Below are 13451 nucleotides of genomic sequence, written 5' to 3'. Positions count from 1 at the left end.
TGCAACTGGAGAGGGCAAAACTCAGAGTAGTGATAGGATAACAAACCGGTCACTGGAATCTGAGAAAACATCTATACAACATGGGCATATACAACGATGATCCCATTTGCAGATTATGTAACGAGGAGGAGGAAACAGCCACCCATACCATCTTCGAATACAAAGCAACAGCTCAATGGAGATTTAACCTAACGTATGGAAAAAACTTAGCGAATCAAATTGCAGTAGCGACAGTCAATGACCTGATACTTCTAAGGAGAAGATTGAGTCTATTGCACTAAACTAAGGAACTAGGAAGGTACAATAAGCCAAAAGTCTGCAGTGCCTGGGGAGCACAAACCCCGCTGCCTAGTATTCTTTTTTACCATACCATACCATACCAAGTGTCTTTGTAGAAATAGTCAACCCTAAATACGTCAGTTCTGGTTCGCGGCATTGTCTTTGTAGTAAAAAACAATTAAAAATCATGTGTATAGGTTATGTTGGTGATGGCTTTGTAGGCAATTAAGATCGTTATTTCTGGCGTTGCCTTTGTGGTAATAGCGTTATACGCTGAAAACAATGGTGCAATCGGATTTTAAATTGGTCAAAAATGGCAAAGTTATTGCAAAAAGTTTGAAAGATGCATTTCGTTTAATTCTTTGTTAATTCCAATAATTTGCTTCTTTTCTAATGTAAGCATTAATTTCCGTTATTGTTTACACTCTGTCATTGTTTGTCAAACTTGCATTATGAGAGCAATTCCTGGAAGTAAATAGGTAACATTCAGTATTCCATTCAAAATGAATCGTTTTTGTATTGGCGAGGTGTTTGTGAAATATGCAGATATTATCAAATGAATTCACGCATTATCAAATGAACTCACAATTGCAACTACAAAATATTGTTGGCTCAAATAATTTGTTATTGCAAAATTTAAAGGAAGAATGTAAACATATTCGTTTTGTTTCTTTAGATCAGGCTCAAGACTTAATGGGGCGGATCTGCGGTTAGTGACGACGATCTCATCTGTCGGTCGTACACCGGGCGACCCTCCGCCGGTCTTTATTTCCCAATTCGGAAAAGTGTGTAACGCGAGTTCGTCGACTCGTAACCTTCCCGGATACGGAGGCTGAATGGTCACGCACGACCGTTGCCCAACCCGGCGGCCGGTGGTCTTCCAGCGAGAAAGGGCCTAACTAGTCCAAGGACTACTACCGGTGTGCAACATGCGTGGACTTTGCGAATCTCCGGTTGAACTTTATATGGGCGAAGGCTGATAGCAAAGGACATAGTACCGTTGCTGTTTATTAACTCAAATTAAAAAGACAACCACCCCAGGGTGTTGTAATGACGCCCACCATGGTTCATATCTGATCTTGAAGCGTATTGTTTATAAAAGGGAACTAAAACCTGAGCAAAAGAACACACATTAGATAAAAATCCTTTTTCAGCTTGGTCGGTGTCCTTCGAAGATTCCACTTAATAATTAATTTTTCTTTTAGTTATTCAGAATCATCATCTTCAGGGCTCAAAGAGTTTGTGTTCTGTGTAATTGTGCCATTCTTGCGTGTCGTGTTGAGTTAGGCAAGAATGGCACAATTACACAGTAGACAAACACTTTGAGCCCTGAAGATGATCTCAATAAAGATCGAAACGTTGGCACGATAAAGAAAATGTTTTTCTGAAACCTACATCACCCCAGATCGCATCTCACGATTTCTGAATAATTATCGATTAACGGTCACTAATCACCACACATTTCTTTTAGTGTTGATAATTGAGTTGTTAATTAATTAATTTTTTTGGTTGTGCATTTGTCATCAATTCAACATTGATTTAGTCTGATATATAGTTTTTATGATTAAATATTCTCTTTACGTCATCATTGTTGCTATCGCCATTCTACTGTGATAATCATTGTTTGTTTACACGTCTTAGCTGTATTTAAATTTGGCCTTTAATCGTGACTTCATTGCTAGCTATGAATTTAGGTCAATTATGAGTCAATTGCAGTTCTTTGTAATAATAGTAGATTCTTTATAGTTTAAGTATTTGTTCGTGTAATTTCTCTTTGGTGGCAGTTAATTGAAAAGTAGATAGCAGTTGGTTTTAATATGGTATAATTGAAGTTATTTTCAATTCAGGGTTAATAATAGTTTATATCCGACGTCTACTTTGCAGTACAAGTCAATTGAGACGTAGATTTTGTTGATGATGTCTTTGTAGTAACAAACAATTGAAAATTGTGTATATGGGTTATGTTGATGATGATCTTGCATACAATTAAGAGTGATGAGATCTTTATTTCTGACGTTACCTTTGTGGTGACAGTCAATTCACAATCAATCAGGTCTTTTTTAGTAACATTATGTTTGTGGTAATAACTCATTCACACAGTTCAAGTCTTTGTTTGGTGTCAATGGCTTTGTAGTAATAAGCAATTCACTTTAATTTCAGTATTTCTTGGTGCCAATGTTTTTGCTGTAATAGTCAATTCCCCATAGTTCAAATCTGTTGATGCCAAAACTTTTTGTAGTAAAAGTAGAATTTTAGTTTAACTCTTTGTTAGTGCCAATATCTTTGCAGGTGTTTGTAATAATAGTAAATTCTCTATTGTTTAAGTAGTTGTTCGTGCCAATGTCTTTGTAGTTGTAGTTAATTCACAATAAATCAAGTCTTAGTTTGCTGCACTGTTTTGTAGTAATAGTTTATTCCCCACAGTTAATAACAAAGGTTTTTGTAATAATAGTCAATTCACTGTAGTAAAATTATATCATGGTGTCAAAGTCTTTGACGTAATAGTCAATTGACCATAGCTGCAATCTTTTTTGTTGCCAAAACTAGTAGTTGTAGTAATAGTCAATTCACCATAGTTTAAGAGTGTTTACTTCAAAGTCCTTTTAGTAATAATCAATTCGCTAATGTCCATGTCTTTGATGATTCCAATACATTTGTAGTAGAGAGAATTCTCTAAATTTCAAGCATGTGTTGGCGCCATTGTTTTTGTAGTTACAGTCAATTCTCTAGTTAATACAAATCATTTTTTTTTTTTTTTTTTTTTTTTTGGTGCCAATGTCTTTGCAGTGTTAGTTCAAGGCTTTATTGGTGCTAATGTCTTGTAGGAACAGTTATTTCACTTTAGCACAATGGCTCAACTTTTAGTTGGCAACAATGTGTTTGTAGTAATAAACAATTTACTAAAGAGAAGAACTTTGAAGAAGAAGAAAAACATTAATTTCATTTTTTCTTAAATATCACTGAACTGATAGAAATTAACTTCTCCAGAAGAAACTGTGTAAAAAATGTAAATAGCTAAACCCCATCTAGCATACTAAAACATTATGGTTGTTATACTTAGATTGGTTAGATAATGATACAGCTGCATAAAAGAATATACAGGGTGTCCTTTTATACGGCCCAGCTGAATTTCTCTTGAACCATTGACGCTATAAAGAAAAGTGTTTAATATTTTTCAGTCTAGTTTCAAATTTTTACCTTTTTCGAGAAAAATTATAGGGTAGTGAGAACAGTGTTTTAGTAGTATTAGTAAATTCAGCAATAGTCAGGTTTTTGTAAGGAACTGTATCTTTCTAATACTAGTCAATTCAGCGGTAGTCAAGTCATTCTATAGATCAGTATGTCAGTAGCGCTAGACATTTCAGCAGTAGTCAGGTTATTCTGGAGATAAGTGTCATTGTAGTAATAGCCAATCACGTCATTAAAACGTTTTATGAATGATAGTGTGTTTATAGTATTCAATTTATGGATAGTTATTTCATTGTATACAAGGTGTCTTTTTTAGATGGCCCAGCTGAATTTCTCTTGAACCAATGATGCTATAAAAAAACTAGGTGTTTAATAATTTTAGTCTAGTTTTAAATTTTTATCCTTTTTTGAGAAAAATTATACAGAATACCACAGGCCCTGTTCAACTTTAAAATTTCAAATACCACTCTGTACATTCTGACAAGTGATTTTAAAGGATGTTTTACGCTGCAAACAATGATACAATTGGATTTTAAATTGGTCAGAAGTTATGGCAAACGTTTGAAAAAACGCGTTTCGTTTGTTTCATTGTTAATTCTAATAAAATTAGAGATGTAATCCAGACTTACAATTTTAAGCCGTACCGCTCTCTCTTGTCCAGGGACTTTGGGACTGTGATGATGACAGGCATCTAAGGTACCTTGCACAAATGTCTATTTGGGACGCTGAAGTAGACGTTCTTCCATACATCCTGTCGACTGATGAATCCAAGTTTCCCTCTAATGGGATACTAAACCGATAATTTTTGAACTTGGTGATAGGACAGTCTGACAATTTCCTACTCTTGTCATCGATCATAAGGTGGTTTGCAGTATCCACGTTTGGTGTGGACTTCTCCGAAATAAATTTTTGGCCTTATTTCTACGAATTTAGATGGTGCTCAGTTCCTGAATTTTTCGAGGGAGCTTTTATGAACACTATTAGATGATGTTCCTCTGCAACGACGGCAAAGATTGATTGTCCATCTTGATGGATGCCCGCACACTCTCTTTCCCAGGTGAGACGTTATTTGAACTTCCAGGATAGGTGGATAGGACCTTATGGCCCTATCTGTTGGCTTCATTGGTCATTCAATTTAACTCCACTTGACTATTTTCTGTGAGGCCATTCAAAAAACAGTGTCTACGCAAATCATAACCCAGCAAACTGAAGAACTGCGGCAAAGGAAAAGAAAGTGCTTGTCAATCTATCCCTTCTCTATGGCTCTGAGCACTGGTGAAGAGTGGTTAAAAAGAGCAAATCTTTGCATTACGCAAGGCAAGCAGTTCGAACTTGAAATAATTAATACATTCTAAACCAAATGAGTGTTTTATTTTCAAACTTTTTGCCATAACTTTATCATCTAACAGTGTAGATAAAGCTTCACACATAAAATTACTTGACACTGAGCACCATTTAAATTCGTAGCTCCTTTCTACCCGCCCAATTAATTTATTTCCAAGACCTCCACACCAAACCTGGATACTGTGAACCACCTGACGATGACAAGAGTACGAAATTCTCGGCCAACGTTCGAAAATTCCAACGGCTTAGTATGACATTAGAGGTGAACTTGGATTCATAAGTCCATAGGATTTATGGAAGGAGGTTTTCTTCAGGTTACCAAATCGACATTCGTGCAAGGAAGGTTAGGCGCCAGTCATAAACAGAGTTGCGAAGTCCCTGGCCAATATGAGAGCAATACGGCTTAAAATTGCAAGCCGGTACAGCTATAATTTTCTTTTTTTTAACCAAAAAAACCCTTCCAACATTTCGGAGAGAAGAATTTGGATTTTTGCGAACATACATGGCATATTCAGAAATGAGCTGCCGGTTACTTTTTGCCATAACTTTGACATTTTTTGAGCAATTTAATATTTACCACCATAGTTTTCAGCGTAAAAAATCCTTTAAAATGATGTGTAGGATGTATAGGGTCGTATTTGCAATTTTGAGGTTGAACTGGCTCTGATGTACCCTGTACAATTATTTCTCCAAAAAAGGTAAAAGTGTGAAATAGTAGTTAAAAAATAGTAAACACGTATTTTTTGTAACGTCATTGGTTCAAGAGAAATTCAGCCGTTCATATGTAATTATTCTGGATCATTGGAGAAAAAAAGAAAAAAGAAACCAAAAAAGCGATAGCAAGCGAGTTACGCTGGCAAACAATTTATAAATAAATTCCATAATCTTAATACTGTAATGAAAAATATTCTCTTCGAAAACTGAATTTTTTTTCAAAAATATTCTTGCTCAAACAATTTGACCCTGCAGTTTTGACATTCTCTTATGATGTAATGCCGAAGCGTATTTAGTAAAAGTAAAACTTAGTAAATCAGTAAATCAATCATGAACAATTATTTCCAATTGTGAATTTCAAAATGTTTGCATTTTGTAATAGTTTAACACATTAATAATAATTATTTTTAATAGAATTCTAAATAGAGCTTTAATAATGTACTTATAAGAACACTTACACTTGTGAATATAAATTTTAATTTCAATTAATTAATCTTTAATTACGGTTTTGGTTGACATAAAAAGTCAGTGTCATGAGCGGGATTCGAACCCACGACCTTCGGCTAAGTTCGCCGCTGCTCTACCAGTTGAGCTATCGTGACTTCGATCCACTCGGACACCAACTTCCCACCTCAACCCCACCTTTTGAATTTTCGCTCCTTTTTGCCATTTTTTTAGAATTTATTTGGTCAATCGGACCAGGAAACCAAATAGATGTAATAAATTTAAATCGTGAAGTCTGTCATGGGCCAATTTAAAAATAATTACCCTAGAAATGAATTTTTGCAATACCATAATTACTTCAAGTATAGTTTGCGTTTTTAAAACCAATGTAAATGTTCAGTTTAAAAGTGATTTATCAAGCCTAAAAATAATTGTAAATTATAGTTCTTGTTGTCCTTGATCCAAAAATTTCACAAATTTTCGCAATGTGTTGCTTCATTTTTTCTTATATGCGGTTGTTTATAACGAACTTCAATTTAACTTTAACAGTATTAAAAATAAAAACTAATCCTGTGTTTCATAATAACCTCAATAATTTTATACTTTCAAGTTTTTTAATGTATTCTATACATAATTCATACACAACATGAATTAGAGTTTCGTCTGTTCGTGCACTGGAAAAAAATAGCTTGCACTGTTTTGCTATTTGGAAGGCTTAGTAATTTTTAAAAGATTACTAGAGTGGTGTAAGTGTTGTGAAGTACTATATTGCAATGCTGAAAATTCACGGTTGCAGCACCATTTACACAGGCAACGCAGTCCTTTATGGATTTCGGTTCCTTTCACCGCCTGTTCATTCCATGTAACCTTCTTTTTTCTGAGAGTTTGTACACAGGGTAGTAATGCGGCCTGTGGACCAACTGAAGTTATTATTTGAGCTCAGATATCGAAGTTCACTATAAGTTCATCATCACAAACTTCAAGAAGAAATCACATAAAGATCAAAAGATAACTAAAACTTAAGTTAACAAATATTTTAAACTTTTTCTAAAGATTCAGGAGTATTTACCCTTTCAAAACAACTTAAAAGCTGAGCATAAAACAATCATTTATTACATAATTTGATAATTCCTCGGACTTGATGATTCGATATTTATAAGTTATAGTTAAATATTTCGTTTTTTGTTCTCGATTGGTGACGTTATTTTATTAGTAATAGTCAATTCAGAGTATTTGATTACTAAGTTCTTGTTGTCATTGCAGAATATGTATTAGGCATTCAGGTCTTTCATATCTTTGTCGTAATAGTCAATACAGGATAGTTCGGTTCTTGTAGGTAGTTAGATCTTTTTGCTGACGTTGCCTTAATGACTAAATGGTCCATTCTGTGGTATTCAATTATTTGCAGGAAGCAGTTGCAATAATCAGTCCATTGTTCTTGTTACTGACAGTGTCGTGTAGTCATTATACTACGTCTTTGGGTCTTTGTAATCAATCGAGGAATAAGCAAGATCCTAGGACTTTCATGGTGATAGTATCAACAGTAGACATTTTCGAAAAATTAATTGGTATAGCTACTTCTAATGTAGATTGGTCTTTCTAAGCAACAATACGTTTCTAATACCATTACTCGGGATTATTTGGGTCTTGTTGTTGGCAGTTGTTGTAGATATAAGGAATTAATGAGTAATTTGGACTTTGTTAGTGAAATTGGAAGTAAAAATCAATTTTAAGGAAGTCATGGATTTGTGATGGTGTATTAAGAAATATTTAACTCTGAAATTCGGTTCTTGTTAGGAACAGTGTCATTATAAGTAAGGTATTGGTTGAGATAAAAAAATCAGTGCCAAGAGCGGGATTCGAACCCACGACCTTCGGCTAAATACGCCGCTGCTCTACCACTCCATCCACTCGGACACCAACTTCCCATCTCAACCTCACCTTTTTTTGTAAATTGCCCTCCTTTTTGCCATTTTTCAAATAATATATTGTATGTAATATATTTGTCTCCGAGAATCAAATAGATTGATGGGAAGTTGGTATCCGAGTGGATCGAAGTCACGATAGCTCACGTGGTAGAGCAGAGGCGTATTTAGCCGAAGGTCGTGTGTTCGAATCCTGCTCGTGGCACTGACTTTTCATCTCAACTACGTTACTTAAACATTAAATATTTGAAAAGAATTTAATTGGTCAATCGGATCATGAAACCTAACCGAGTGTCGTTATAGTTACAGCTAAATGTTAAGTTTTTGGTTCTTTGTTGTGACGTTACATTTGGAGTAATAGTCAATTCAGATGTACATAGATATTTTCTTCGTGCCTTTTTTGATGCCAATGTCTTTGTAGTAAAAATCAATTCACTATAGTTCATTTCTTTGTTGAAGTCAATGTCTTTGTAGTATTAGTCAATTTACCATTTTGTAGTGTATTGATGCCAACGTATTTGCAGAAGTAGTCATTTCATCATAAGCAAATTCTGCTGATGCTAATGTGTCAATAGTACTAGTACTAGTAATAGTACTAGTCAATTCACCACATTTCAGTTGTGTTGATGCCAATGTCTTTGTAGTAATAGTCAATTTGCCATTTTCAAGTCCGTTGATGCCGACATCTTTGTAGTAATATTAATTCACCTTAGTTCAAGTCCTTGTTTGGGTCAATGTTATCGTACTATTTGTAATTTAAGCTTAATTAAAGACTTTGCTGGTGCAATTTTTTTGTAGTAATAGTCTATTTGGCAATATTTGTGGTGAGTGTCAGTGTTTTTGTTGTTGTTGACTATTGGGGTTTTGTGTGTTTGTAGTGTATTAAGGAGTAGTAAGTCCGAGGACCTTTTTCGTGATGGTATTAATGTGATTATAGACAGTTTGGAGTAATGAGGTCTTCATTTATCACTTACATTAGTTTTTGTAGTTATAGTCAATTTAAACATCAATTAGTAAGTAATATTTTACTAACGATAGCGTCAATGAAAATAAAGATAAAAGTTTTTGATCTCTTTTGCTGGTGTTATAGGAATAGTTGATTATCTAGTGTTCATAGTGTCTTTATACCAGAAGTCATTCTAGTAATATTTTTCTTTTTTGCTAACGTAATAGTTTTTTAGGCAAAATAAATAAGCCACATTTTAGCGACAGTGTTTTTGTTGAAATATTTAATCACGACACTGTTTATTGTTGTCGTTTGATTGTACTATTAGTCATTTTCGTTGATGATTTAGTAATTTCAGTAGTCGCCAATTAAATTCGGTTAGTATACAATATTAGATATTTATGTTGTTCCAGAAACATGTACATAGTTTCATTATTCATTTGGAGGAGATTTGTTACTGATGGGGTTTTCAGTCCTTGTCGAAATTAGATTTTTAATTAATATATTCTGTTCAAAAATTAGTGTAATTTGGTTTGGTAGGGTGTTTTTATAGTAATTATCAACTTTGGATTTTAAACATCGAGTTAGGATAATCTTTCTAATGTTCTTCAGTCAATTAGATTTAAAATGGAAAAATAAATCTTTAGCGTCTCAATAATTTAAGCATTTTCAACTTTTTTCATTGTCAAATTTGTGCAATTCGAGTTTTCCCCTTGGCGGTGAACGAGCATCAAATTTCTTTCCATTACCAAACCTCATTCCAATAATTTTCAAAGCAGTTTTTGGAATGAAAATACTAGGAACGTCATTCGACCGTTGATAAAAATCCAAATAAAAACAACTAATATTTTGATGTATGTCATATTTTATATCTAAACAAATTATTTATTTTTAAAAACTTTCAATTAATTAAGATTTTTAGTGGAGATAAAAAGTCAGTGTCACGACCGGGATTCGAACCCATGACCTTCGGATAGATACACCGCTGCTCTACCACTTGAGCTATCGTGACCTCGATCCACTCGGACACTAACTTCCTATCTCAACCCCTTTTGAATTTTTCCTCCTTTTTGCCATTTTTCAAGGTGGGGTTGAGAACGGAAGTTAGTGTCCGAGTGGATCGAGGTCACGATAGCTCAAGTGGTAGAGCAGCGGCCTATCAAGCCGAAGGTCGTGGGTTCGAATCCCGCCCGTGACACTGACTTTTTATCTCAATTAAAAACCTTAATTAATTGAAAGATATTAATTGGTCAAGCGGACCACGAAAACTAGTGAATTTTTAAAAACACTGAAAGGAAGAGAGTAATTTGGGCTGATTTGTTTGACTAGTAATTGAAATATTTCTGTATTGATCATAATAAACGGTAGTGATGACAAACGGTAGTTTTATCCCCAAAAAGACAACGAACTGGGCCTGATAATAATTAATTAAAATCGTTAATAACGGTTTATGACAGAAACTATAAACGTCAGGTGTTGCGGGCTTCCTCAGACGAACCGACATTAATGACAAACGAGACAGACGGCTTGGGCGAAATTCGTGTTCAACACCCAGTCAACAGTAGGGCTGTTGAATTTTAATAATATCAAAGTTACCTTGGGAGTGAATTCCTTGTCGAGCACCAGGCTGAACTTGACGAGATGGAAGGCGACAGGGAAAGGCGCCTCAGGTGTTATCTCAGAGCACAGCTTTTGTGATCCCAGCCAAAAATCGTTTCCGAAAAAAAATTGCGACGAATATCGCCCACTTGCGTCAGAAGCTGAAAATAATTAAAGTTTATATTATAGAAACAAATTTAATATGTTTTACTATAAAAAAAAACTATCACTAATAATAATGAAATTTCTGATCAAAAAAGAATTGTTACATTTATTTATTACATTTTAATATCAATTGTTATTTATTGATAATTTGGCCTTTTATCACGTTTCTTCTTCTTCATCTTCAGTGGTTCGTCGCTCGCGTTCGTCATTTTCAAGAAGTCAGATGAAAAGGCGAATGATTGAAGTGGTTTAATTGATCGTTTATCGATCAATATTTTTGTTCTGTTGAAGGTAACTTCTTTGTAGTAATAGTCAATTCGCAATAGTTCAATTCTTCGTTTGTGCAAATGTCTTACATTTTAATATCAATTGTTATTTATTGTTAATTTGGCCTTTTATAACGTTTCTTCTTCTTCATCTTCAGTGGTTCGTCGCTCGCGTTCGTAATTTTCAAGGAATCAGATGAAAAGGCGAATGAATCTAGTGGTTTAATTGGATCGTTTATCGATCAGTATTTTTGTTCTGTTGAAGCTAACTTCTTTGTAGTAATAGTCAATTCGCTATAGTTCTTTTCTTTGTTGGTGCAAATGTCTTTGTAGTACTAGTTCATTTCACTATAGTTCATTCGAGTTCAAGCCTTTACTGGTCCTCATGTCTTTGCAGTAATAGACATTTCACTAGACTGTATAACGAGTAAAACGTATGTAGCAACATACTTGTTTTTGCACTAGTATTCAATTCAAATAAATTAGGTATTTATTAATGACCATATCTTTATACTATAAGCTAATTATGATAGTGTTGTTACCATAATAGTCAGTTCTAAGGTTATAGACAATTTTGTTCTTCGAGGTCTTTGTTAGTTACCATGTCTGTTTAGTACTCGCCAATTATAAAATGATGGTGTCGGAGTACTACTTGTCAGTTTTAAAATAATTTTTTGCAGGGGCATTCGACAGCTAGGTCATTTCAGCCCGGAGCGGAAGTAAAATATTGCAACACAAACTCAATATATTGTCACACCAATAAATACATTCAGACCTATATATATTGATAGCACTCATTCTGTTCGTTAGTTGGAGTACTCGATATTACTCCGTCTACCTGTTTTTTTACTAAACTAATCTAAATTGGGATCGATGGGGTACTTGTATAAAATTTCCGCCATCACTCTAAGTCATCTCACAATCAGAGGGTGGAGAACCTACTTCAGGAAGCCTCGATGACCATCTAGTTTGACCTTCCACAGAAATGCCTGCCCAAACCATAACAACACCACCTCCCTAGCTTGTCCGGGTTGAAAACATTGCGAAAATAAATCGCTCTCCTGTTCTCTTCCAAACTCTAACTCTGCTGACAAAAGACCGCAAACAAAACCTCACTCATCGGAAAACAAGATTTTAGTCCCATCCTGCTCAGACCAATTGATGTAACTTCCTGCAAAGCTTAACCAAGCTGTTCTTGCCAAAACCTTCTCAGTAACAGACCTTCTTGCGCGTTATCCAGCTTCTGAATTGCGTTACAGTGTGTAAACTTATTAAAATTTCTTACTTATTGAAGTCGTTGCTTGATCTCAAGAGCGGTAGAATGTCCATTACGGAGTACATCCGAAATAGTAATACAGTCATCTCTTTGGAATGTGACACGATGGCGACCTGATCCATTCATACTTGAGTGACCTCAGGAGGAGGTAGTAGTAGTATTTTGGTTCCGATGGATGATCACCAAGATGAAAGATTTGATTTTGACAGAATTATCTATTACTACAAATATAACATCACCTACAAAAATCCTCCTGATTTGATTATTACTAATAAAGCAGTCACCAACAGAGTTATTCTGCTTTGATTGAGTTTTACTACAAATCCAACATACACCAACAAAAGCTTTCATTGGGTATTTCTACAAACACAACGATTTCCGAATTGACTATTACTACAAAGACAACGATTTCCAAATTGACTATTACTACAAAGACAACGCCATCTGTAAAAATCTACGATCTGTTTACTGCTTTTATTACAAAGAAGTCACATATAAATATTTTTCTTGTTGGAATTGAACCTTCACACATGTACATCCTATTTAGTAGATGCAGTATTTAATATTCCTCCATCGTACCGCATACAATTACAAACTAACTAATTGCGGTCGATGGGGTATTTTTATAAATATTCCGCCATCGATCTAAGTCACGCACACTTCTCGAGGGGCGATGGGTATGCTATTTCACCATGACCCATTCCCCATTCACTCTAATAAATACACTTTCTCATACAAAACGCGGAAACAGAAAATACATAATTTAACTTTTACATCCGATAAAAAAAAAAAGCATAATTCCCTTAAAATGCGTAACAGGGGACGCTGAAACTCGCTGCTGTGCCCGAGAACCCATTTTAAATCTGGCGGCCAACTCCCCCTGTAGGGAGCAAAATTCGGCGGTACATATACTAAAAATTACGATAATTAAGACTCCAATTAGTCTTGCGTTTTGTAGTAATAGTCAGATTAAGTAGATCTAGACGATGACTGCAGTAATAGTTAATTATGAAAAAGTAGTCAATTCAGATCGATTAAATCTTTGTTGTTGATGATGTCTTTGCATAACTAGCTAATTGAGAGATAGTGGTGTTGAACTAATAATCAGTTTTAAGCTAATTGCTACTTCAATTGGCCATACATTCTATATTAATAGTCAATTCAGATAAATTAGGCCCTTGGATGTGACGTTGTGTTTATAGTAACAGTCAGTTATGAGATAATAGTGGCTATGCAACGAATAGTCAATTCTGAAGTAATTATGACTTCGATTAGTACTACGTTTTTCGATTAGTACTAAATAC

At 34.7% G+C, this 13451-nt stretch overlaps 1 protein-coding gene and 1 non-coding gene across 3 annotated transcripts in view; one reads left to right on the top strand and one right to left on the bottom strand.

Annotated features, from left to right (window-relative positions):
• The window catches only part of LOC106669596 (nose resistant to fluoxetine protein 6-like), a 102323-nt gene that overhangs the window by 20979 nt on the left and 67893 nt on the right, over window positions 1-13451 (bottom strand). For both annotated transcript variants that reach the window (XM_014399175.2, XM_014399176.2), the window contains exon 3: window positions 10438-10601. In XM_014399175.2, coding sequence (XP_014254661.1) covers window positions 10438-10601 — 164 coding nt within the window. The remainder of the gene's footprint in view (window positions 1-10437; window positions 10602-13451) is intronic.
• Window positions 9967-10039, top strand: Trnad-auc. The gene has a single exon. It is a non-coding gene; the product is annotated as a tRNA-Asp (tRNA).

The sequence above is a fragment of the Cimex lectularius genome, unplaced genomic scaffold, assembly GCF_000648675.2.
Source record: "Cimex lectularius strain Harlan isolate CLEC.00 unplaced genomic scaffold, Clec_2.1 scaffold77, whole genome shotgun sequence".
In the NCBI taxonomy this organism is placed as follows: Eukaryota; Metazoa; Arthropoda; class Insecta; order Hemiptera; family Cimicidae; genus Cimex; species Cimex lectularius.
This window is presented reverse-complemented; position numbering and strand designations above follow the sequence as displayed.